General features: G+C 39.0%; 1 protein-coding gene across 4 annotated transcripts in view; it reads left to right on the top strand.

The window, feature by feature from the left end:
- Positions 1 to 24,346, top strand: part of cdca8 (cell division cycle associated 8) — a 28,423-nt gene extending 4,077 nt beyond the window's left edge. For 2 of the 4 annotated variants that reach the window (XM_063033671.1, XM_063033670.1), the window contains exons 2-11: positions 4,616 to 4,721; positions 7,545 to 7,673; positions 9,111 to 9,151; positions 11,054 to 11,141; positions 18,530 to 18,612; positions 19,260 to 19,327; positions 21,836 to 21,922; positions 22,168 to 22,285; positions 22,431 to 22,517; positions 24,192 to 24,346. In XM_063033671.1, coding sequence (XP_062889741.1) covers positions 4,622 to 4,721; positions 7,545 to 7,673; positions 9,111 to 9,151; positions 11,054 to 11,141; positions 18,530 to 18,612; positions 19,260 to 19,327; positions 21,836 to 21,922; positions 22,168 to 22,285; positions 22,431 to 22,517; positions 24,192 to 24,227 — 837 coding nt within the window. In that variant the 5' untranslated portion in view covers positions 4,616 to 4,621 and the 3' untranslated portion in view covers positions 24,228 to 24,346. The other 2 variants (XM_063033672.1, XM_063033669.1) reach the window with 2 other exon arrangements.
- Positions 24,347 to 26,391: the final 2,045 nt, after the last annotated feature.

Genomic DNA, 26,391 nt, shown 5'->3' with positions numbered 1-26,391 from the left:
TGAAAGTGGGCATGCAGGTACAGCAGCTGGTGAAAAAGGCGAATGGTATGCTGGCATTTATAGCAAGAGGATTCGAGTACAGGAGTAGGGAGGTACTACTGCAGTTGTACAAGGCCTTGGTGAGACCACACCTGGAGTATTGTGTGCAATTTTGGTCCCCTAATCTGAGGAAAGACATCCTTGCCATAGAGGGAGTACAAAGAAGGTTCACCAGATTGATTCCTGGGATGGCAGGACTTTCATATGATGAAAAACTGGATGAACTAGGCTTATACTTATTGGAATTTAGAAGATTGAGGGGGGATCTGATTGAAACGTATAAAATCCTAAAGGGATTGGACAGGCTAGATGCAGGAAGATTGTTCCCGATGTTGGGGAAGTCCAGAATGAGGGGTCACAGTTTGAGGATAAAGGGGAAGCCTTTTGGGACCAAGATTAGGAAAAACTTCTTCACACAGAGAGTGGTGAATCTGTGGAATTCTCTGCCACAGGAAACAGTTGAGGCCAGTTCATTGGCTATATTTAAGAGGGAGTTTGATATGGCCCTTGTGGATCAGGGGGTATGGAAGGAAGGCTGGTACAGGGTTCTGAGTTGGATGATCAGCCATGATCGTACTGAATGGTGGTGCAGGCTTGAAGGGCCGAATGGCCTACTCCACCTATTTTCTATGTTTCTATAATTATAAAGAAAAAACTGGGTTACATTAAATATATGTCTATTAAATAGTTAAAGTAGTGCAAAATAACAGAAATAAAAAGAAAGTAATGAGGTAGTGTTCATGGGTTCTATGTTCATTTAGCAACCAGATGGCAAAGGGGAAGAAGCTGTTCCTGAATCACTGAGTGTGTGCCTTCAGGCTTCTGTATCTCCTACCTGACAGTAACAGTGTGAAGAGGGCATGCCCTGGGTGGTGGAGATCCTTAATGATGGGTCCTTGAGGATGTTTTGGATATTACGGAGGCTGGTACCCATGATGGAACTGACTAATTTAACAAGTTTCTGCAAATTATTTAGATCTTGTGCTGTATACCCCCACCCCCCCCCCCATACCAGTCGGTGATGTGCCCAGTCAGAATGCACTCCACTGTACATTTGTAGGGGTTTTTGAGTGTTTTAGTTGACAAACCAAATCCCCTCAAACTCTCAATGAAATATAGCTGCTGGCTTGCCTTCTTAATAGCTGCATCGATATGTTGCATCCAAGTTAGGTCCTCGAGATATTGATACCCAGGAACTTGAAATTTCTCACATTTTCCATTTCTGAAGGATTGGTTTATGTTCCCTTGTCTTACCCTTACTGAAGTCCCTAATCAACTTTTTGGTCTTGATGTTGAGTGCAAGGTTAATGATTCATTTTCATTAACTAGCAGAATAGCTAAAAGGCAAACCAGTCAATGGTATGTATTTGGTCTCTTTGGATGTTGGTTGAGGTGTCATCTGAGTAAATCTAAAACCGATTATAGAGCATGGGAATAAGGGTAAAATACATTGGTACAGATTGACAGTAGGGAGGCTGACTATTGGGGGACTGCAGGATGACCCTGTGGACTTGCTACTGCTGACAACTTACTGGTTTAATTTAGGTGAAGGGATGTTTACTGTTATTACAAAATCGGGTGGCAGAGGGATTTGTGCAAGGGGCTAGATAAGGAAACTTCAGGAGGATATAGAACATCAGTACATCAGGGATGCAAATTCAGAAAGGGTAGCAAATACAGTACTCAGGGTATTGTATCTCAATGTGCGTAGTATAAGTAATAAAGTGGATGATCTTGTTGCACTATTACAGATTGCCAGGTATGATGTGGCCATCGCTGAATCGTAGCTGAAGGATGGTTGTAGCTGGGAGCTGAATCTCCGTTGTATCAAAGGGTTAGGAAGGCAGCCAGAGGGGGAGGTGTGGCTCTACTGGTAATGAATGGCATCAAATCAGTAGAAAGATGTGACATAGGATTGGAAGATGTTGAATCCTTGTGGGTTGAGTTAAGAAACTGCAAGGGTAAAAGGACCCTGATGGCAGTTATATACAGGCCTCCCAGCAATGGCTGGGAGGTGGACCACAGATTACAACAGGAAATAGAAAAGGTGTGTCAAAAGGGCAATCTTATGATCGTCATTGGAGATTTTAACATGCAGGTCGATTGGGGAAAGTTAGGTTGATTATGGATCTCAAGAGTGAGTTTGTTGAATGCCTAAGAGATGGCTTTTTAGAGTGGTTTGTTGTTGAGCCTATTAGGAGATTTGCTGTACTGGATTGGGTGTTATGTAATGAACCAGAAGTTAAGTATATTTGAAATAATAGTGGTGTGATAAATTATGCAGAGAAGGACGTAGCAGATACTTTAAACTCGTATTGTGCTTAAGATTCACTTGCGAAGATGTTAGCAATATGCCAGTTAGTGTAGAGAAAAAGATGATTGTTTTCAGTAACTTGGAGATCTCAGAAAGTGAGTTCCTGCTTCAGCTGGGAAGGCTGGAAGTTTAAATCTCCAGGGCCAGACAATGTATATCCAAGGTACTTAAGAAGGTCTGTGATTATATATACAAACCCTAATGTAATTTTTTCAAAAGTCAGTGAAGACTGGTGAAGTCCCTAAGGACTGGAAATGGGCCAATATTGTCCTGCTATACAAGAAGGGTGATTGCACTGACCCTGGTAACTATAGACCGATAAGTAGGTGAAAGAATAGGAGCATTAATAAAGAATGAGATGGAAAAGCAGCTGATAAAAACAGGTATGTTAGCAGAAAGCCAGATGAGTTCAAAAGGGAATTTGTGTTTTACTAATGCTGCATTTTATGAAGGGGCAGAAACATTATAACATTCGGGCAGCAGAATTAATAGTTAGATCTAAACAAAGTTCAATGTGGGCAGATAAATAGGTGAAATTTAGTGCAAGTAAATGTAAAATGTTGCACATAGGAAATAGAAATATTAGATATAAATATACAATGCGGGTGTCTTGAGTTAGAAAGTGCACTGTATGAGAACAATTTAGGTGTCCTGGTAGACTCATCACTATCAACATCTAGACAATGCACAGAAGCGATTAGGAAGGCTAATAGAACATTGGACTATACGATGCACACAGTAGAGTTCAAGTCTGGAGCTGTTCACCTTGAGCTGTGTAATGCACTTGTGAGGCCACACCTTGAGTACTGTGTACAATTTTGGTCTCCATATTTTGTGAGGGATGTGAAGCCACTGGAGGAAGTTCAGAAAAGGGTGATGAGACTCATTCCAGGTCTGAAGGGTATGAGCTATGAAGAAAGGTTGAAAGAATTACCGGTAAATCTTTTTACCCTAGGTAGACATAGAATGAGAGGAGACATGATAAAAGTGTTCAAAATCATTAAGGGTATAAGTAAGGTGGATGCCAGATGCTATTTCAAAATTAATCCATCACGGAGGACGTGGGACCATAGGTGGAGACTGGTTAAAGGGAGATTTCAGTCAAACATCAGAAAGCATTTCTTTGCACAGCAAGTTGTAGACACATGAAACAAGCTACTTAGTTGTGTAGTTGAGAGTAGTACCTGAGAGACTTTTGAATCTAAACTTGATAGTTATTTCAAAACACTATGTGAATAGGAATTTGGCAAGCTTTGTGGGTCCAAATAGCCTGTTCTTGTCAAAAACTTTCTAATGTAAAGAGTTTTTTCCCATTTTCTCAAGCTGGACAGATGGATAACTCCTGTCCCAGCGTAGCTGTAGTTGAAAGCAGTTTTATTATTTACCAGTGCATTACAGAATGCAAGGAGCCAGTAATAAAAGATATTACTTTTTGGTGTTCTCACAAGAGGCAGATTCAAATATTAATTGAAATTCCTTTGACACTAACAAAGTGCTTCTCACTGACTGAAACATACAAACTGTATAAATGGCCACCTTGATAACAAGCTAATTGCTTAACAACAAGATATGTGCTATCAACAACAGCAGTGAACTTACAATTACTGAAATCTAATTAAAGATAAGGTAATAATCCAAATCGGGAAAGACATAACACAGAATCATAGCTGATATATAACTCACTGTCCATTAGTCGACTGGATTATTTTCTGCAGCTGTCTTACAATATTTTAATTATTCACGCACGTGGGTCTGCTGGTTCTAGGTTTTCAATATGTAGAAAGAGCTTTGATCTATCCTTTCCTGTGCTGAAGCTGACAATGTGATATTTATGTATACTCAAATTAATTTATTTAATTTATTGAAAGAATCAATTACTTGTGATCCCTTTGATCTTCTGGAATCTTAATCTCTTCATCGTAGCGTTTACTGACTTGGTGAAATGGAGATACTTGTATAATTGACAAATGTTCTTGTCCTAAGTTTCTAACGGTGTTAGAAGAAGTGTTTCAAAAACTTCTGGTGAAATTAAATCGTATTTATATAAACTGGGAATTGACTTTGTCAAGTAAGCACACTGGTGTTAATCTTTCAAAATGTGGCATTAGCATTAAGTACTGACTCAAAGCTCTAACATCTGAATTTTAAAGCTGGTAGAAGTAAATAAGAATTTTTATTCTTAGGAAGCTGTAATCCTTGAATAAAATCATGACATTGGTTATCACGACTACTGTATGAGGTTATTTTCAATTCCTCTTTCAGGAAAGAATGCCATCAAAACGAAAAGCAACTGGTCGCAAAAATAATTCACTGGACTTAAAGAAGCATGAAAAACTTCAGGCTTTTCTAAAGGATTTTGACATTGAAGGTATTCTAGTTAACTGGTCCTATCTCTAAAATCTGTACAGGGAGTACATTTCAATTCACCCTGGTTCTCTGCTCTCTTGTTTAAACGAGTTAATCCTGTGACCTCCATGTAATTCTGTGTTCATCAGTCACTCATACCTTCTGTTTGTGTTTGACTTTACAGTCAATACTTTTTCTACTGGTTTATTAAACAGATTATAACTTTCAGCAAACAATCAACTTCTGATGCAAGATCATCTATCTACTGGTAATGTTTTTCTACACATGATCCTGATCTGTTCATATTTAGTGTTTTCTGTTATTGCTGGTCCTACATGAATTTGAACTACTACACAATACCTTGGCTTTATCTGTACTCTTTCCATTAATTACATAATTCTTGAGCTATATTATATAATTTCAGGTCAAACTTATGTCAATTTTTTAAAAAATCTGTCTTTTTCTGTTCTTTGCCATTCCACCTTTTTCCTTCCGGGGGAAGTTATTGGTAATGTTCTCTCCAGGTTGTGCTGGTGTTCTGTTCCTGAGAACTGCTTGCAAGGTGGAAATGTGGCCACCCGGCAAAGTACCTAACTGAACACATGGGCCAGTCAGGGCGTTTCCAAAATGTAGAACATTACAACACTGTATAGACCCTTCGATACACGTGTTGTCCTGACCTTTTAACCTACTCTGAGAATAATCTTGCCCTCCTATCACCCCCCCCCCACATATCCCTTGATTTTTAAATCATCCATGTGCTTATCTAAGTTCTTTAAATATCACTAATGTTTCTGCCTCCACCACCACCCCTGAAAGGGCATTCCACACACCCACCACACTCTATCTAATACTTCTGACACTCCCCACCCCACACTTTCCTCCAGTCACCTTAAAATCACGCCCTCTTGTATTAGCCATTTCCACCCTGGGAAAAATCTCTAGCTGTCTACTCAATCTATGCCAGTTATCTTGTACATCTCTATCTGTGCCTCTCGTATATCCCTCTTGTCAAGTCGCCTCTTGTCCTCCTTCATTCCAAACAGAAAAGCCCTAGCTCTCTCAGCCTATCTTCATAAGATATGCTCTCAATCCAGGCAGCATCCTGGTAAATCTCCTGTGCTCTCTTTCTAAAGCTTCTACATGCTTCCTATGAGGCTACCAGAACTGAGCACAATATCCAAATGTGGTCGATCCAGGCATTTATAGAGTTGTAACATTACCTCACGGTTCTTGAGCTCAATTCCCAAACCAATGAAGACCAAGACTCCATACTCTTTAACAGCCTCACAACTTGCTCAACAACTTTGAGGAATCTATGGGCATGGACCCCAAGATTGCTCTGTTCCTCCACACTAAGAATCCTGCCAGTAACCTTATACTCTGCCTTCAAATTTGACCTTCCAAAATGAATTACTTTCACAGTGTTCCAGGTTGAACTCCACCTAGCCCTGCATCCTGTCAATGTCCTGTTGAAACCTCTGAAAGCCTTCTATACTATCCACAACACCACCAACTTTTGTGTCATCTGCAAACTTAATAACTCCCCCTTCCACTTCCTCATCCAAGTCAGGTATAAGAATCACAAAGAGAAGGGGGTCCCAGAACAGATTCCTGTAGAACATCACTAGTCACTGACCACCAGGCAGAATGTGCTTCATTTATAACCACCCTCCGCCCTTCTATGGGTAAACAAAATCTGAGTCCACACAGGCAAGTTTTCATGAATCTCATGCCTACTGACTTTCTGAATGAGCCTACCAAGGGGGATGCCTTCCTAAAATCCATATACACCTCAGCCATTTCTCTACCTTCATCGTTGTGTTTTGTCATATCCTCAAGCAATTCAGTCAGTCTCAGAAGCATCACCTGCCCCGAAGCTGGAGGACTAGTAGACCACTCTTAGCCTGGCCTCTACCATTTGACCTGTTTAGCATGGGTGACTGTACCAAGAGTGAAAGCACAGGCTCTGACTCCAGCCAACATAGCTCTCTGAGTCATTGAAGCACACAAGTCTCCAAACCCTAAGACAAAGTTGTCCTTTAGGAGGACAAAGAAAATAATCCTGATCTAAAGAAACTTGTGGCATAGTTGCAATTCTCCAGCAGCATTCTTGCAAATGCTATTTAACATACACATATGCTGACTATCCCTAATCAGACTATGCTTCTCAAATGTTTGTTAGTCCTGTCTCTAATAATCTTCTCCAATAATTTGCCTACCACTGAAGTAAGACTATAATTCCCAGGGTTGCCCCTTCTCCCTTTCTTGAATGGTGTAACGTTTTCCACCCTCTAATCAATTAACTCAAGCATTCAGATTTCTTTGCACCAGGCTATGATATTGCTTCAGACAGAGTTTCACATGGTAAAAGATGTCTGCAGCCCGACAACAGATGGTAGCTCAATCTCTCCATTCTCCTGACCTATTTGCAGGCATGACGTGTCAAGCAATTGTAATGTGGGGAGGACCTGTATAGTTGCAGTTTTTGCTGAGTTTTGAGGCAAAAGTATGTTGCACTTAACCTCTGTGCTAACCTTCAACAGTTGCAGTTTTTAAAAAAAAACTTGATTAAACACTAGGACAGGAAATTAATACCATATGTTAAGACCACAGATCAATTTGGATATGGCTATTATTTCTTGGGGGAAATCACATTGTATGTTTTTAGAAGAAATTTGTGCAGTGAAATTGCGGGAACGTTTCTAGTAAATATGTTGCAGTGACTAGGGAAAAGGCTCATAATGGCACTGAATTCCGAAGATGCCGAACAGTTATAAATTTATTAGTCAGTAATTGTACTTAATATCTGCTGGCCTCACCTCAGATTTTGTTTCATTTGCAGTTGAACGGCGGAAAAGAGAGATGGAGAAAGCTTTGAACAATATGCTCATTACAGTAGAAGCACATTACAGTCGTGCAATTATGAAACTTCCACAGTCTGTGAGACAAATGAACTATTTGGAATACCTCGGTAAGTTATTACATCTCGGGTAATTGCTGTGTACCTTGAATGAGCTTGGGAATATCTCCACAAATGTCAGTGATGCATTTTCTAGAATAGTTCCATTAATAACATGAGCCTTTATTATTTTAAGTTTATAGTATCTCTTTTTTTTTTAAAAGAAACAAAATGCATTTTAGACTCTCCCCTCTGGAGTTTAGAAATGTGTAGCAGGATCCCCAATTTGCTCTGGTGGTGGAAATATTGGAATTTCCCCATTTAACTGACAAATTTGGGATTTCACAAGTACCGAGAGAGCCAACAATTCACCATTGTTTTGTCGGGCAGCTCTTTGCTGGTTTCTTTCAAAGTGGAAGTCCTACTATGATAAATCTCCAGCCACAAAGTAGGAAGTACATACCAGACTGAAGATGTGTATAAGGAGTACCTGCACGTCCACTTCAGTGGCGGATAGGATCATGAAAGACTGATTTGTATTAGATAAGTTGTGTGTTTAAGTTCCTAAATTGACACAAGTTTTTGAGCACCAATGGCATTGTCTGACAAACAACTAGGGAATTTAGCTCACCCAGATATCAGCTTTGCAGCTTTTTGGTCTTTTCTAGCATAATATTTCTCGTACCACCCACTGTTCCCTTGATAATTTAATTGTTCTGTGAAGAGTCTTGTTACCATAATGTCCCTTCTGATACAGGATCCAGCAGGTTGCTAATTGCATTGTCAGGAGTCCAGCTGGTTGCCAGTACATTTTCAACTGCAGTTTTCAAAATGTTAAATGATTTACTAAAGTGTGTGCAATCAAAATTTGTTTGCACTTTACAGATCCATTCTAGGCTTGGAAATTAACATGATTCCTTCAGTATCTTCTTTAAGCAGTTCTGATGTCATAAGACCATATAAGAATCCCTACCTTTCATGATCGGTGAATTGCTCAACTATCACATTCTCATGCAACCTCATTAAAGGGTGTTGTAATAAGGGCGACACAGTAGCGTAGCAGTTAGCACGACGCTATTACAGTTTGGGGCGTCGGAGTTCAATTCCGGCGTTGTCTGTACATCCTCCCCTCCCCGTGGAATGTGTGGGCTTTCTCCAGGCGCTCTGATTTCCTTCCACCTGCCCCTGTTCATCAGGTTTGTAAAATAGTCTTGTCAGTTTAGTTAATGACCTAAGATCCAGCCTCTCAAAGAATGAATGTCCTCAGATTAAGGAATGCAGCCATTTGAATACTGCTATATAATTGCTATAAAGAAAGGTTTAAAATAAATGTATTCATTTGAAACTTTCTCCTTGTGTGTTTGGGTTGCTAACGGACAGTGCATCATTTTCACTATGTTGGTAATTGTAAGTGTGGTTTCGTGAAGCAGTTTGTGACTTTGGTAATTTTTTAAAATCTCCACTTGTATGTGTATTACTAAATGCCTATTCTGATTTTGTTTCTTAAAGCTATGGGTGGAAGTGCAGAGGCAGTGGCTGCAGCTGAACAAGTAAGACTTTTCCTGATGTTGCATGTAACTTTTGTGTGCCTAGTGCAAATTGTATTGCTGCATTAAGATTTGAATGTCTCTCTGGAGAGGTAAGATTGCCAAGGCTTCCCTTATTAAGAAAATAAGACTTTATTACTTGATGCTAACTTGTGTAACCGATCATTGTTGCAGATTTATAGCAGCATTAGGATGTGAACTGTCTAGTCAACAATAAAATTGGAGTTGGTTATGAAAATGTAATCAAGAGAAGATCTTGTCTAATGGCCTATTGAAAACACTTTGGAGTATCCAGTCACAGCAGAGATTCTGCGGTACAAATTCCTTTATGGCACCCAGTGCAATAACAAATTGTATGCACTTGCACCTGTCAGATAGCTGGGTGAAGAATTTCATTGCTTTTTAATGCAGTTAATTCCTCATTGTTTTGGGTTTTGAATGGTAACTTGCAATGCGTGTGAATTCAAAGGGAGACTGTAATATTGTTATACAGAGCTTTGTCAGATCCCATCAGGATAACAAGGTTAAATATCAGTTTAAGGAAAGGTACACAAAGTCTAAGGAGGTTGAATCATGAGAATAGGCATTTTTGTGCTACAGTGTATAAATATAAGTGATTTAAAATGCTTCAGGAGCTCAGATCAGGGCTAACAACCCTGACTAATCAGAAAAATAATTGTTACAGAAACAGCAATGAAGAATCCTACATCTGTGTGCAACGGTATTCACACCAAGGTGAAGCTGTACCAGAGGTGTGTTCTGTCCACACTCTTGTACGAGTCAGAATGTTGACGCATGACAGATAAACAGCCGGCGAACCTTCAATGCTGCCCTAAAGCTAGTGGCATAAAGCGCATTTAATACTTTTTTTTGTATCAAAGGAAAGTGAGGTGCAAATTTAAATGTAGAGTGTAAAATTAAGAAAAAACAGCATATGGTAAAGGGCCTATTTCCTAAGCAAGGAGGTCAGTAACTAGGGAGAAAGGGCTTAGGTTAATTGTCAGGTTGACTGAAGGGGCTTTGAAAAATGTTATTTCATTCCACAAGTGTCAGGTGTCTAGAGGTCACTGCTTGTAAGAGTGGTGATGGCAAAAATATGCTTACTGTATTTAAAGGGAACCCGGATGAGCATTTGTGCTATGATTTGTAGGGCTATAAACTAAGAGCTGGAGAGTGGGATTAGGTTTAAATTGATACATGCACACTGGCTGAGTGATTTCCTGTGTTGTGACTTTCTATGTTGAAACTTTGTATTTATTTTTGTTATTAAATTGAAGTATTTAAAATACTGAGATGGAGGAAATTTTTCCCAAGGAGAAATTCAGAATGACAGGCACAACTATAAAACTAAAGAGTTGCAACACTGCCTTGTAATTTAATGCATTTCTTTCATAAGACACCAGCAACAAGAATTTCTCTTCAGATAATTGCTGACCCTAGAATAATTGAAATGTTCATGATTGATTTTTATTAAAACTGTAATAAAACTTAGTGAAAGGACTCAGTGCAGATTACCTATGACTGAACTGACTTGGGCCCGAATAGGCTACTATGGTTCATCGACTGCATGTGGACAAGGCTGTGAGTCATGGATGCACTAATCACAGTGTAATGTGCTTCAGCTATTTTAATTTTCACTTCCTTTTGTAGATAAACTATTGGTAGTTTTTTGTTAAATTCTACTATTACTAGAAAATCACAAGCTGTAATTTTAAAACAATGAAAGAAAACATTTTATTCAACCATTTACTTGGCTATTGCCCTATTTGAAACTAGCAAACACAATATTTCATTGTTCAATGATTTTACCTGCTTTTGGAACCTTAGATGGAATCTCTAGCTATCTGGGCAATAAGGGCTATACGGTTGGAAAATGTATTTTATTTTTACCTTTGTTTACCGCAGAAACGTATTAATGCTGCCTATTTAGAAGTTGAAGCCATTGAATCGGAGATCTTGAAAGATGCTGCACAAATGAAGACTACAAGAAAACGTAGGCTATTAACAGTAATTTCAAAAATATCCTGAGTCAATCTTTTCTAGATGAAGCAGGAAACTAAATGTTTAAATGAAATAAGCTACAAATATAGTTATAGTTTTGACAGTTATTTAGTTTTCTGCTTAAGTGAAAAGCTGACTGCTTACAAATGACTCTTGTCGACCAAATTAGGAACCGGTTTGCCTCAGGCAGTGCCAATTTATTTGCGTAAAAGTCATTGTGCAACTGTAGAAAATTATAGGACAGAAGATTACTTGCACTAGTGTACTATTGAATTTAATTGTTGTTTCCAGCTCTTGGTAAATGACTTGCAGGTTACAGTGCATTAAGTGTATTGAAGTTTTTTGCTTCTACTGCATTTTCAGTGCTTCAATGCCCTCTTGATGGGGATAAAATAACCTTCCATTCCCCTCTGTTTTCCACCAGCTATATTTGATTTGACTCCTGGTTATTGAGTTCTCTCCCAAGAGGAATCGATCGTTTCCATCAATGAATTTGGAATTTTAGACATCTTAATTAAATCTCACATTTCAAAGGAACTCTCCCCAGCTTTGCTAATAATTAAACATCACAGCCCTGGCAACATTCTATTAATTCTGTGTTCACTAATGCTATTATACCTTTCCTGCACTTTAGTGACCAGGACTCTTATCACTGTTTTCCAAGATCCATTGTATATCTTTGAGCATGTCATGTCATCTCAGCTCTTATATGATATTTTGGTCAATGAAAGAAAGAATCCCATATACTGCCTTGGACAAAGTATCTAGATACCCCTTGTAATTTTGGGGGTCTGGATGTGCACCCCAAGGTACCTCAGTCCCTCAGTGCTGTTTGTTGAAATACTTCCTTTGCTTTGTTTTATTTCCTCATGTATTACCTCACATTTCTGGATTGAATGCCATTTATCTCTTTTCTCACCTGTTGACTATCTTCCTGCAACTTGCATTAAATTTCTCACTATCAGATATACAACCACTTTTTCATATAATCAAACCTTGTGGCTCCTTGCTTCATGCACCATTCTATGCATGCCTTCATTAACCTTTGCTTGCAGTCGCCACTTACCTTAATTCCTATGAGCTTTTACTTTCCTGATCAGGCTGTAGTGCAGGACTAATCTTAGTTAAGGACAATGTACACTACAAAAGTCATAGTAGTACATTACCCTCCTTGTTATCACTTAAAATAGATTTTCAGATTGTGCATCTGGCCATCCCGTAATGTTGATAAAAAGCTGGTTAGTTAATAGCAAATAGTGAAATGATGGAAATCACCTCTTGTTTCTCTTAGGATATTTCAATGATTGGGACTTGGCTGTACAATGCAGAATTAGATATGACATTAAAATTAGAGGTTGAGTGACTTAGGAGGGTAGTAATACGCTTAAAGATAGAACTATTTGGGTAGAATGACTGGTTAGGTAGCTGACAATTCGTACTGCGCAATGCAAAGTGTTGAACATTGATATGGAGAATGAGAAGAGATAAGATAAAATTGATGACAAACTTTTGACGATATGCGCGCATAGTTCATGAAAAAGTTCCTTAAGAAAAACATTTGGAATCCTGGGCTTTATAAGTAGATGCAGGGAGTACAAGTGCAAGGAAATTATGATGAATCATTATAAAGCACTGACTTGTAGTGTTGAAGGGAGTTCCTTTCAGATAATTGTCCAGCCTTCTTTCAAATGAAGGACTTTTGCAGGGCATAGAGCTGAGTGGACCTGCTGGCTGAATGGCATCCTGTTGTACCGTTTCCATTCACAAGGCAGTACATCCCTATCATTGTAGGAGACTTCAAACAGGCCAGCTTGAGGAAGTCTCTGGCCAATTACCACCAACATGTCGCCTGCAGAATCAGAGGAGCTAACATACTTGACTACTGTTGCACCACTATCAAGAACCCTACCGTGCCATCCCATGCCTGCGATTTAGCAAATCTAATCACCTGGGTATACAATACAATGCAAAAGATTTAGGCACTTAAGATTTTTTGTTTCAGATGATATAGTATCCACAGAGCCCTGATCTCAGCATCATTGAGGCTGTCTGAGATTACCTGGAGTCACAGCCAAGTTCTCCAAGATGGAAGATCCTATCAGCTGATTTTCTTGTAAAACTTAAGGACAGTAGGTACCTAAGATGCAGTTTTAAAGGCAAAGTGTGGTCATATCAAATATTGATGTGATTTAGTTTCTTTTTACTGTTTTTGCTCTTTATTATAATTTTTTTGACCTTTTATAAACTTTTCATTATTTTTGAAAGCATCTTCACTGTGTAAACAGTTTTTTACATATGCTTAAGACTTTTGCACAGTACTGTACTTATTCCTGGCTTACAGGCATTGACTGAGGACTGTAGTACTAGTGGTGAGGACCATAAAGGTATGGTCAAGGGAAGTGGAGGAACACTTGTAGGACTGCTTATAAGTGGATTTGACAATATTCAAGGATTCATCTTCAGATCTTAATGAATATGCCCCAGTTGTCATCCATTTCATCAAGACCTATGTGGGTGAGTATGTGACTTCAAGGACATACTGGACATACCCAAACCAGAAACCATGAATGAACCGTGAGATTTGCAATCTACTGATGGCTAGATCTGTGGCATTCACAATCAGTGATCCAGAACTCTTCTCGAAGTCCAGGTACAACTTACAGAAGGCTATTTTAAGAGTGGAAAAAAAACGATTCTGAGTGACGTTCAAGATGAAATTGGGTACATGTCAGCTCTGGCAAGGTTTGTAGGGTATCATTTCCTGCGAGGCGAAACCTAACATCATAAATGGCTGTGATACTTCACTCCCAGACGAGCTCAACAGCTTTTCTGCACGCTTTGATGGGGAACATAAGACTACACCTGTGCAAATCCTTGTAGAACCTGGTTACTCTGTGATCCCATCTTAGAACATCTTTCAAGAGGGTGAACCCTTGCAAGGCTTCAGGTTGCAATGGTATACCTGGTAGGGCACTGAAAATCTGTGCCAAACAACTGGCTAGAGAATTTAAGGATAAACAGTACTCAAATCTCACTGCTGCAGTTAGAGGTTCCCATATGCTTTAAAAGGGCATCAATCACGCTGGTGGCCAAGAAAAGTCGTGGGAACTGCTTCAACAATTGTCGCCAGTTGCATTCACATTTACTGTGATGAAGTGCTTTGAGATGTTGATCATGGCCAGAATTAACTCCTGTCTAAGCATGGACACACAATTTGCTTACTGCCATAATAGACCTACTGTGGATGCAGTCTCACTGGTGGTCCACCTGGATAATACCGACACCTGCGAAAGGCTGCTGTTTATTGGTTACACCTCAGTATTCACCATCAAACCCGCAATACTAATCAACAAGCTCCAAAACCTGAGCTTCTGAACTTTCCTCTGCAACTGAATCATTGACTTCCTCACTGGCAGAGCAGAAATAATATCTCCTCCCTGCTGACAATCAATCTGCTTTCCTTGAGAATGGGTGATTAGGCTGTTGCTGTACTCTCTTCACACTCATGGCCTGTGTGGCTGGGCACAGCCCAAACACCATCTATAAATTCGCCAATGACATGTCTGTTGTTGGCTGAATCTCAGCTGGTGACAAGGGGGCATACAGGAGTGAGATAGATCGACAAGTTGAGTGGTGTCGCAACAACAACAACTTTGCCACTCAATGTCAGTAAGACCAAGGAATTGATGTGGGCTTCAGGAAAGGGAAGTCGAGGGCACACACACCAGTCCTTATTGAGAAGTCAGCAGTGGAAACGGTGAGTAGTTTCAAGTTTCTGGGTGTCAACATCTGTGTTCTATCCTGGCCCACCATATTGTTGCAATTACGAAGAGGACATGCCAACAGCAGGAGTTTGAAAAGATTTGGTAAGTCGTCAAAGACTAGCAAATTTCTACAGCTGTACCATGGAGTGCATTTTAATTGGTTGAATCACTGTCTGGTATGGAGGGGCCACTGCTCTGCAAGGAGTAAAGAACATCAAAGACATCTTAAAAACAAAAGCGATACCTCAAAAAGTTGGCATCTATCATTAAACTCTCACTCACCTAGGACAGGACTTCTTGTCATTATGACCATCACCACCAACTTGAAGATGCATAACATTTTAGAAACATTTCTTAAGCTCCGTCATCAGATTTCTGAATGGACAATGAACCCATGAATATTCCACTAAAGAGTACAACTTCGACATCTTCTGGATAGGTCATGAAATCATACATTTCACTTTTATGTCTCTTCTGTTTGTTTTTCATCTTGAATATGATTCTGGAACTCTTGGAGCCTGTAATATGCTTGGGTGTTTCAGTGTTCTGCATCCTCCAAGTGGATTCCGGGAGGCAGAGGCAGCGTGCGGAAACCTTGTGGTGAGCAGGCTGAGGCACAGGGTGTGAGATGATATTTGACTGTTTTGCTAAATAAAGCAGTGAGAGAGATTGAAGCATCAAGGCGAATGCAGAAGATGAGCACTGGCTACCTGCCTTTTTATTGCTATGGGATTGCTGTGCTGCTGGAGAGGGGAGACTGTGTTTTGATTGCTGTTGGGAACTTTCGCTGCTGGAGAGGGAAAGGCTTGCCACTGTGCCTGGAGAATGTTAGCTGGGTTTTCTGCGATTTGGATGTAGACTTGGACTATAGGCTTTTTTTTTTCTGTCTTACAGTTATTTTGTATAGTTTATTGTCCAAAGTTTCTTTTTTCTGTGTGCGGGGGAGGTGGATTTGGGGGTCAATGTGCCTGTTCAGTTTTTGTGTGGGGAGGGGGGATTTGGAGGTCAAGGTGCCTGTTCTGTTTTTGTGTGGGGAGGGGGGATTTGGAGGTGATGATCATGTTGTCATTCTTGTTTTTATGGCTATTTGGAGAGGAATTTCAGAGTTGTGTACTTTAATAACAAATGAACATTTGAACACTACCTCACTTTTTGCTCTACTTATTTATCTTTATATATGTATGTGTGTGACTATATATTTATGTGTGTATATTTCTTAGAATTTATAGTATATTTTATGTATAGCACTGTACTGCTGCCATAAAGCAAATTTTCTGACATGCATTAGTGATAGTACAGCTGATTCTGATTTTCTGTTGTTTTATGCTAGTTGCTATTAGGCTGGTTGAAATCTTCACAGTGATTGTTGCAGTGTTTCCATATTTACACTTGTTTCCCTTTGACAGGAGATTTACAATACACTCTCAGAAGCACAAGATCTCCTTTTTATTAGTTCAACCTGTAGTAGCTATTCTGTTGCTCTTGGCATATTATTTCTTCTACTACAACATATTGAAACAATTTTCCTACTTTTCCTTCTCTACCTCATCTGGACATGCTGAACTAAGAATATTAAGCTGCAGTTCCTACCCTTTAGCCATATTTCTGTAATCTCTGGAGCATTACTTCACAACCTATTCCTGTCCTGCAGTTTGACGACTTGCTTTGAGTTAGTTGAGCATCAAATTGGAATAGTGTAGAAGGGCAACACACACAAAATGCTAGTGGAATGCGGAAGGCCAGGCTGCATCTACAGGAAGAAGTACAGTCGACGTTTCGGGTGCAGATTTTCTCGTGTTTGCGTAGTGTAGAAGGGATTTGGTTCATTGGCAGCAAAATAAAACTGCCCTTTTGGAGCATGGAATCGGGTAAGTACAAACCCAGTATCACTGAACGAATGGTGCCCTACCTTGTTGTCATTGCACATGCAGGTATACATTGTGGAAATTTTAACAACCTATTCCCATTTCAGATTTCACTTTGTATTCTCAAGGAATACATCTCTTGGTTCATGTAATCAAATACAGAGAAAATTCAAGGGCAAATAAAGAAAATGAAATCTAAAGCTATTCAAATTGGTTGATGCATAAACCAAGGCTTATTGCAGTGTTTACTTTTGTGCATCTGTCCAGAAGTCAGCATTTGGGTCCGCTAATATATAAATAAACTGGATGGCAGAATTGATGGCTTTGTAGCCGATTTGCAGATGATAGGTGGAGGGGCAGATGGTGTTGAGAAAGCAGTGAGTATGCAGAAGAATTTGGACAGATTCAGCAAATGAGCAAGTAAGTAGCATATGGAATACAATGTAGGGAAGTGTAAGATCGTGCACTTTGGTAGAAAGAATAAAGGTGTAGACTATTTTCTGAATGGGGAGCAAATTCAGAAATCAGAGGTACAGAGACTTGGGAGTCCTAGTGCAGAATTGGCTAAAGGTTAACTTGCAGGTTGAGTCAGTAGTAAGGCAAGTGCAATGTTAGCATTCATTTTAAGAGAACTAGAATATGAAAGCAAGGGTATAATGCAAAGGAATTGTTAGACTACATTTGGAGGTGTTATGAGCAATTTTGAGCTCCATATCTCAAAGGATGTGTCTGCATTGGAAAGGGTTCAGAGACTCTTATGAAAGTAATTCTGGGGATGAATGGGGTTAATGTATGAGGAGCATTTGATGGCTCTGGGAATGTACTAGCTGCAGTTTAAAAGAATGAAGCAGATTTCATTGCAACCTATCCAAGTTTAAAAGGCTGAGATAGAGTGGACGTGCAGGATGTTTCCAATAGTGGGAGACTCTAGGAACAGGGCACAGCCTCAGAATAAAAGAATGTCCCTTTAGAACAGATGAGGAGGAATTTATTCATCCAGAGGGTGGTACATATGTGGAATTCATTGCCATAGATTGAGGCCAAGTTATCGCCTATATTTAAAGCGGAGGTTGATGGGTTCTTGCTTGGTAAAGGAGTCAAAGGTATTGGGGGAAAGCAGAAGAACAGGGTTGAGAGGGATGGTGGAGCAGACTGGGCCAGATGGCCTAATTCTGCTCCTATGTCTTACGGTCTTATTCGAATTAGGATAGATATTGAATCCAACTGTTTAATTGTTATTTTCTTTGATGTTCAAGTAACCTTTATATGCATAAGTTTAATGTGCCTGTAGTGGCCATACAAAATATAATTCTGGAAAGCTCTGAAAGCTTTGTTCTGCATTAAGTGAATAAGTATTTTCTCATTGTTTAACTTGGTACTGCAGTATTGAATTAAGTACTTTCTAACTGGTTAATTTTTATCTATAGATTAGAATGGAATATTATCTCAATGGGTATAAAATAGCTGAACACAAAGCAGTGCCATATTGGTCTTAATCTTGGTCTCTTTTCTGTAAATCTGCTACCTGCTTCTGGGTATCACTTCTAAATAAAACTATCATGAAGCAGCAAATTTTGTTCTTTGCTCCTGACTTCTAAATGAACCTTGGATTTTAAATGCCAAAATCTATTAAGGATTATTCTTAGTACTATGTTGGTTAGTGATTTGATTAGGTCTAACCATTTTCTCTACCTTTTCTGACTATAATACATGTCTATAAATGTTTTAATTTATTTACCATTACCCTCTAGGTAAACAAAAAGCAAAGCATGCCAATGACACAGTTGTAAACGAGAGTGAAAATGTTTCTCCAGCAGCCAAAATGTTACGAAAAGTGAGTATCTTTGTAATGGAGCTGTTGTAATACACAGGAATTGTAACAAGAATACTTGAAAGTTTTTGAAGCACACATCCTCAGTGGGTGACAGAGATGGAGCCTTTTGGAATGAAGGTGGACGTAGATTGAAACTTGATAAGAGGGTGAAGAGGTAAATTGCAATGCAGAGTTGATTGTACATTCAGGTTATTCATTCTTTTATCAAATGACAAAGCAGATTAAAGGGACTGAGTAGCCACCTTCTGTAACTAAGTTGTATATGCATAATCAGTAGGTAAATAAATCTGCCTATTGCAAATTGACTAACAATTTAAATCTGCATAAATTGCATTTACTGTGATTGTAACATGAAATTAGAAGGCTATAGGAGGGTTGTTCTCTACCCAAGCAATTCCAGTGTAGTTTAACAAATTGGTCAGATGTGCAGTCTAACAAATTAAAATCTGTTCTTAAGCAACTTGGGTTCAAAATTCCATAGTCAAGGACACTGATGGAACTTGATCAATGGTAGTCCTCAGGATTAGGGTTCTGCTGAAATTTAGGATGTTTGATCTCATTGTTTTTCTTGTATGTAATATTTTGATTATACAAGTTCTCCCAAGTCTAATGTGCTGAACTGTTATTTTAAAATTATTCTCCTGTAGGCTAAGCACGGCGTTACCTTCTCAGCTAAAAGTAGACCTCCGTGTACGGCAAATGGTCGGACTAGAAGGTACCACACTTCCACTCTCCTGATGAGCTTACCAGTTTGAGATTGCAAATTGACAATTACTTCAACTTTTCACATTTACAACCAAGCAGTAGCTTTGATTGATGGAATATTTTTGCCACTTTGAGTAATGTTTCAAATAACTTCTGGATGTGGGTCTTCAATTGTTTTCAGCCTATATAGTTCTTGTCTACTCTGAGCATGTTCTACAACTGATGCACCCTTTGCATTTCCCATAGTAAATAACTTCAAAATAGAAATAAGCCAATTAATCATGGAGCCCACCCACTATTCTGTGATCTAATGCCAGTACCAGTATTTACTTCATATTCTTTTATTTCAAGCAATAATATACAGCAGAATATTCCATTCTGTCAGCTAATAGACCTAATGAACACAAATGAGTATTCAACACTTGTAACATCTTTTGTGTATAAAAGAAATCTTCCCTAGTGTTATTTTTTGGACTGCTGCCTGTTGCTTTCCATGGATTCCCTGCCCACCCAATCATTTGCCCCTTAATATTAAGGACAATTAACCATCCACCCCCCCCATCCTTGATTTCAATACTAATTGCATAATCTTTTTTAATTGAGCTTTGACGTTCCAGTGCTAGTTCTACATTGCATTTTCCCAAATCTGCATTGTATTCCTTTAATGTATTGTCCAGGATTGACGTGTTTGTGGCATGGTCATAATAAATTAGATTTTTTATATAGCCATAACTCCCTCTATTGCATTTTATTGAAGTGTATCTTCCAAAGAGGTTGATTATAAAGCTCACTTTAGTATTTTACTAAGTTCAGTGGATTCCGGTTAATTGTGGCAGCTACTTACTTGGGACAATTTTTAAAGAACAAAAACAAATTGAGAAAATAGTTAGGGTTCCCTTTGTTTATTTGGGATACTGTTCTGCTTAATCGGGACAGGAAACTGTTCCCAAACTGCATCTAACTAGTGTTGGTCGCATGCACTTGTTTGGCTGTTAGACACTGCACCGCGCTTAGAACTAAGTTTTTAAATGGTGTTAGTCGTGTGTGCTTGTGTTTTATTATCCAGGCTGCTGGATGCTTATTCAAAAAGCAGTAAATTTTAATTTCTTTTTATTACTTTGACACTGTTTCATGCAGGGAGGCGGTGAAGGCAACCGTCTATCTGCGTTAGGTGTCTGCTAATTTTGTTCATTTAGTCAATCAAAAGAATATGACAGCGTGAATAGGAAAAACTCCTCTGTCGGTTACTATTAAGAACTAATACTGTTTAATGGGACTGTGTATTTGTAGTGTTCTAATCTGAACAATACATGATGCTTGTCTTTTTTTTAAATACCTTTTAACTATTTTGATGATACATTGGCTAACTGGGGTGCTGCATAATTGGGCCAAAATGTGCTGGTCGGGATGAATCCCAATTAACGGAAATCCACTATACTTGTGTACTTTTTTTTTGTACTATTCTCTCAACGTGTGGTTTTCAAAAACTGACTAGTTATCTAATTGATTTAAAGATATCACCAAAGCTGCCTCATCAAGTTGAGTATTTCATTTATCAGGACAGCTTCATTTTTTTTTGGTGTTTACTTTCTCTTGGCACCGATCAATAAATGGTGATGTTCTGGTTACACCAGGGGTGGCAGTTATAAAATGCTTCTGGGCATTAATCACAATTGTATTTGCTAATTGTTCAGCAAGAATTTTAAGTAAAGGCCCTTAAGGCAATCAATCCAATTGTGATTGGTTGCCATTTATCATTTTTTAATGATGGCTAGATTGTCTGATTTTTTTTTAGGATAAGGATTTTAATCTCGAATAATTCCCTTGAATTTATAATCAAATACATCTTGACTGAAATTTAAACATTTTCCTTCGAGATTCACCATTGTGACCTCCTACTGTATCCTTTTTCAGATTATCATTTCTAAAACCTGAAGCACAGTAATCTCAATGAATATTGCTTCGTTATTTGTGTGATGCATAAGGAGTTTAAATTTTAATATCCTGCTTTGTAATTGATACTGAAACAGAATAATTATTAGTGATTCTATAATATGCTGGTACAACACTGAAAGCTTTGCAAGAGTATGTTTAACATCAAAACCTTTTGACAATGATGGGCTAACATTGATCCAATTCACAAGTGTGAGTGTTCTCTCCAACACAACCTGATTTGTACTTGGCTTGATATGGTTACCTGTACAATATTTTCTTTATCTTGTGTTCTGATGTACAAGGATAAGAAACGATGAGATTGACATCTGAACTAGAATTTTTTTATACGTTAACTGCTCTATTCCACAGATTTTTTTTTTCTTCTCTAAACAGAAGAGGTAACTGAAAAGCTTGTTCTCTGAAGATTAGCTTAGAATATGAAAGTAGCAAAATTCCTTTGTTGCTCGTAGATCCTAAGTGCTAAAATTGATTAGGCATTTGAGATGGTTGGGGAACACTTTGCTGTTTTTCTGCAGTAGCTTTTGCAGTTAACTTAACTTCTAATAATCTTTTCATTAAACAGGACAAGTCGGACCAAAGGACTCAGCTCTACAAATACTGCTGATATTTGGGGACCCACGCCACTGATAACACCCAAGTTTAATCCACGGTTAGTTTAGCAAATATTGAGTGAAGCAACTAAACTGGAGGTTTTGTTCTCTATTCCATGAGATTGTCATTTCTTGGTATGAAAAATAAAACTGGGGTGCTGGTAAACCAATCCACACAGGAATCTTGATCATTTCTGATTATATGGGGATGGAAAAAAAAACTTGGTTTCAGAGGCGATATGGATTTATGTTTTTAAAGGATTTTTGTATTTAGTAGCTGATGTCACCTTTATGATTCACCTAGACTGCCAAAGACAGCAACTCGTGTGCGGAAATTAGGGGAGCGTGTATTTAGTTTCACAGGAAGCCCACTTGCTGATTCCGCAGAAATGATCATCAGTGTGCCAACTGGGGATGGACAGGTGAGTTGAACTGGCAAGGGTTCATTATAAAATTCTGCAATTGGTCTCCATTGTTTTAAAGTGCCTACTAGCTTCTACTTGTTCTTTGGGCAGTTAGAAAGTTGACTTGATTCTAACAAGTTTCATTTTGTATGCTGTACCGCAGAGCAAGCAATTTATAGCCAGTAAAATTACCAGCACAGACTTAAGTCAACTGGATGACCACACGCTTAAATCTTTTGAACAACTATCAGTAAGTATCTCATCTTTAAATGTATTGACTGATTGCATTTGCAAATGCCTTGATTAACAATAATATAGTTACAATTAATTACTAATGTGATCCTCTGTCAAGCTAGCTGTCCAAGTTCTTGAGCCTTTATGCATGTCTAGTGTAATTTTCCATATTAGTGACATTGAAAGTGCCTTTAGTTATCTTATTCAAATATTAACTTGGTTATCAATTTTTATAGCAGAATGTGAGAGATGGGTAAAGGAAAAGAATATGGTAATCTTGCTTAAACATTGTGTAAAAACTGAAGGAAAAATGCTTGTTTCTTGAGAAAAGCTGGAAATAAAATGTTAATTTCCTAGCACTAGAAAATATTTATCTCTTCTTGGCTATGAAAAGCATATTGTGAATTGTTCGTCTCCAGTTTAGTTGTGTAGAATAATGCATCATTGTGAGCCACTTTTTGAGATGCAAATTTAGATGATCAGCAATAAAATATTACATTTTGACTTTGTCATTTAGCCATTAAGTCATTAATTAAATGACTCTAACCCATTTTCTCATTTGGTCTAAGTTATGATCTCCATGAATATAATTAAAAAAAAACATCCAAAAGTCACTTTCAACCTTGTTTACATTTTTCCTGCAGGTAGGTGACCAAAACTGCACACAATACTCCAAATTAGGCTTCTTCGATGTCTTGTATAACTTCGACATAGCATCCCGTCTCCTGTACTCAGTACTTTGATTTTTGAAGGCCAATGTGCCAAAAGCTTTCTTTATGACGCTGTCTACCTGTGACACCATTTTCAATGAATTATGGACCTGTATTCCCAGCTGGTCCTGAAGTGCAAGACCTCACACTTGTCTGCATTAAATTTCATCTGCCATTTTTTCAGCCCATTTCCAGCGCTGGTCTAGTTGCAAGCCACGATAGCTGCCTTTGCTGTCCACTACACTCCAGTCTTGATGTAATCTGCAAATTTGCTGATTCAGTTACCCACGCTAACGTCCACATTGTTTATGTAGATGACAAATAACAATAGACCCAGCACTGATCCTTGCAGCATACCACTAATCAGGGGCCTCCAGCCAGAGAGGCAGCCATCTACTACTACTCTAGTTTTTTTCTATAAAGTCAATGTCTAATCAAATTTACTACCTCATCCTGGATAGCAAATGGCTGAATCTTCTTGACCAACCTCCCATGTGGGACCTTGTAAAACGCCTTTGCCAAAGTCGACAATGACAATATCCACTGCCTTGCCTTCATCAGCTTTCCTGTTAAGTTCCTCAAAACACTAAGATTGGTTGGACATGACCTACCATGCACAAAGCCAGACTGACCATCTTTAACCAGTCCATGTCTATTCAAATACTTAGGTATCCAGTCCCTTAGAATACCTTCCAGTAACTTTCCCACTACTAATGTCAGGCTCACCAGCCTATAATTTCCTAGTTTATTTTTAGACCTTTTCTTAAACAGCAGAACAACCTTGGCTGTCCTCCAATCCTCTGGTGCCTCACCTGTCACCAGGGATGATTTAAGTAATCCCTGCTAAGGCCCTGGCAATTTCTGTACTTTCCAAGGGCATAATTAACCAGAATCAACTGTGTTGAGTTGAAAAATCAGTGAGAATTGAGCAATAAATGTTACAAAGTACAGCGTTCTGATTTATTTTCTTTTCTTTGTAGCATCAACTCAATGAAGTGATGAAGATGAGAAAGTGAAAACAAAGATGACAAAATATTCATGTGACTTGTTTGAAATTTGACATATGGTTTGTAGTGAATAAACATTTATTAATAAACATTATGGATTTTACCCTTGGAGGGAATAGCTCATTGCTGATTCAAATTAACAACTGCACAAGCAAGCTGTTCTTGTCACTGAATTTCATGCAGTGCTTAATTCTGCCTTAATCTTGCATCAAATTTTCTTGTTTTTCTTGCATCCTTTCTTGCCTTCAAAATGAAGTTGTTATTGTGTTGCACAGTCCTTGTAGTCATACAGTACAGAAGCCAGTCTTCAGCCCATCTAGTCCACACAAAACTGTTGTTCTGCTTAGTCACATTGACCTGGACCAAATCCCCAATGGGATGGTCTCCTCAGGTTCCCCTATCTCTACTCATAACTTTCTATACCTCTGTCAAATTTCCTTTCATTCTGCAATGTGTCAGGGAATAAATTCTAACCTATTCAACCTTTCCCTGTAACTCAGGTCCTTAAGTCTTGGCAAAATCCTTGTAAATTTTTTGTACATTTCATCTTACGAATATTTTTCCTGTGGATAATTGACCAGAAATGGACATAATACTCCTAATTTGTCGTCCTCAACATCTAATGCCACTTCAACATAACATCCCAACTCCTGGGCTGATACTTTGATTTACGAAGACCAATGTGGCAAAAGCTCTCTTTTTTGCTTTCCATTATGCTCCCAATCTTGGAGTTGTCTACAAATTCAATTCAATTCATTCAACACCATAATTCCCTCCAGGCTTGACAAGAAGCTCAGAGACCTCATCCTTCACCCTGCCTTGTGCAGCTGGATCCTGGACTTCCTGTCAGATTGCCAGCAGGTGTTAAGAGTATGCTCCCTCACCTCTGCCCCTTTAACCCTCAACACAGGATCCCCCCAGGGCTGTGTCCTAAGCCCCCTCCTTTATTCTCTGTACACTCATGACTGTATCACTACCCACAGCTTCAAACTGCTAATTAAATTTGCAGATGATACTGTATTGATTGGCCTTATCTCAAATAATTACGAGGCAACCTACACAGAAGTCCTCACCCTGACACAGTGGTGTCAAGGAAACAACCTCTCCCTCAATGTCACAAAAACAAAGGAGCTGGTTGTGGGCTACAGGAGGAACGGAGACAGGCTCACCATTCTCAACCTTTTGATTTCTGTCTTTGTAGGTTTAACATCTGCTTTACCCACAACCAATCCACTAGCTCCCTGGCACGTTGGTTCTGTTCTCCCTGCAAGTACACAGGTCCCCATCCAGTTCCGGTACAAACCTTCCCATTTGTACAGTTCCCATCTTCCCTGGAAGAAAGAGTCCAAAATTTTGAAGCCATCCCTGCAACACCCTGCCAGTGAAATTCGTTAACTTAGTAGCAGATCAATGCAATACATAATATAGAAGAAAAAAATAAGTAAATTATAATATATATTGAATAGATTAAAAATTGTGCAAAAAACAAATAATATATATTAAAATAAGGTACTGTTCAAGGGTTCAATGTCCATTGAGGAATTGGATGGCAGAAGGGAAGAAGCTGTTCTGAATCGCTGAGTCTGTGCCTTCAGGCTTCTGTACCTCCTACCTGATGGTAACAGTGAGAAAAGGGCATGCCCTGGGTGCTGGAGGTCCTTAATGGACACTGCCTTTCTGAGACACTGCTCCTTGAAGATGTCCTGGGTACTTAGGCTAGTGCCCAAGATGGAGCTGACTAAATTTACAACCCTTTGCAGCTTTCGGTCCTGTGCAGTAGCCTCCCCCCCCCCCCCCCCGCAATACCAGACAGTGATGCAGCCTGTCAGAATGCTCTCCATGGTACATCTATAGAAGTTTTTGAGTGTATTTGTTGACATGCCAAATCTCTTCAAACTCCTGATGACGTATCGTCTCTGTCTTGCCTTCTTTATGACTGCACTGATATGTTGGGACCAGATTAGATCCTCAGAGATCCTGATACCCAGGAACTTGAAACTGCTCACTGTCTTCACTTCTCTGATCCCTCTGAGCATTGGTATGTGTTCCTTTGTTTTACCCTTCCTGAAGTCCACAATCAGCTCTTTTGTCTTACGGACATTGAGTGCCTGGTTGTTGCTGTGACACCACTCTATTAGTTAGCATATCTCACTCCTGTACACCCTTTCCTCAC

Source organism: Mobula hypostoma, chromosome 26, assembly GCF_963921235.1.
Source record: "Mobula hypostoma chromosome 26, sMobHyp1.1, whole genome shotgun sequence".
In the NCBI taxonomy this organism is placed as follows: Eukaryota; Metazoa; Chordata; class Chondrichthyes; order Myliobatiformes; family Myliobatidae; genus Mobula; species Mobula hypostoma.
The sequence above is the reverse complement of the archived record's forward strand: the minus strand, read 5'-3'. Positions and strand labels throughout refer to the sequence as shown.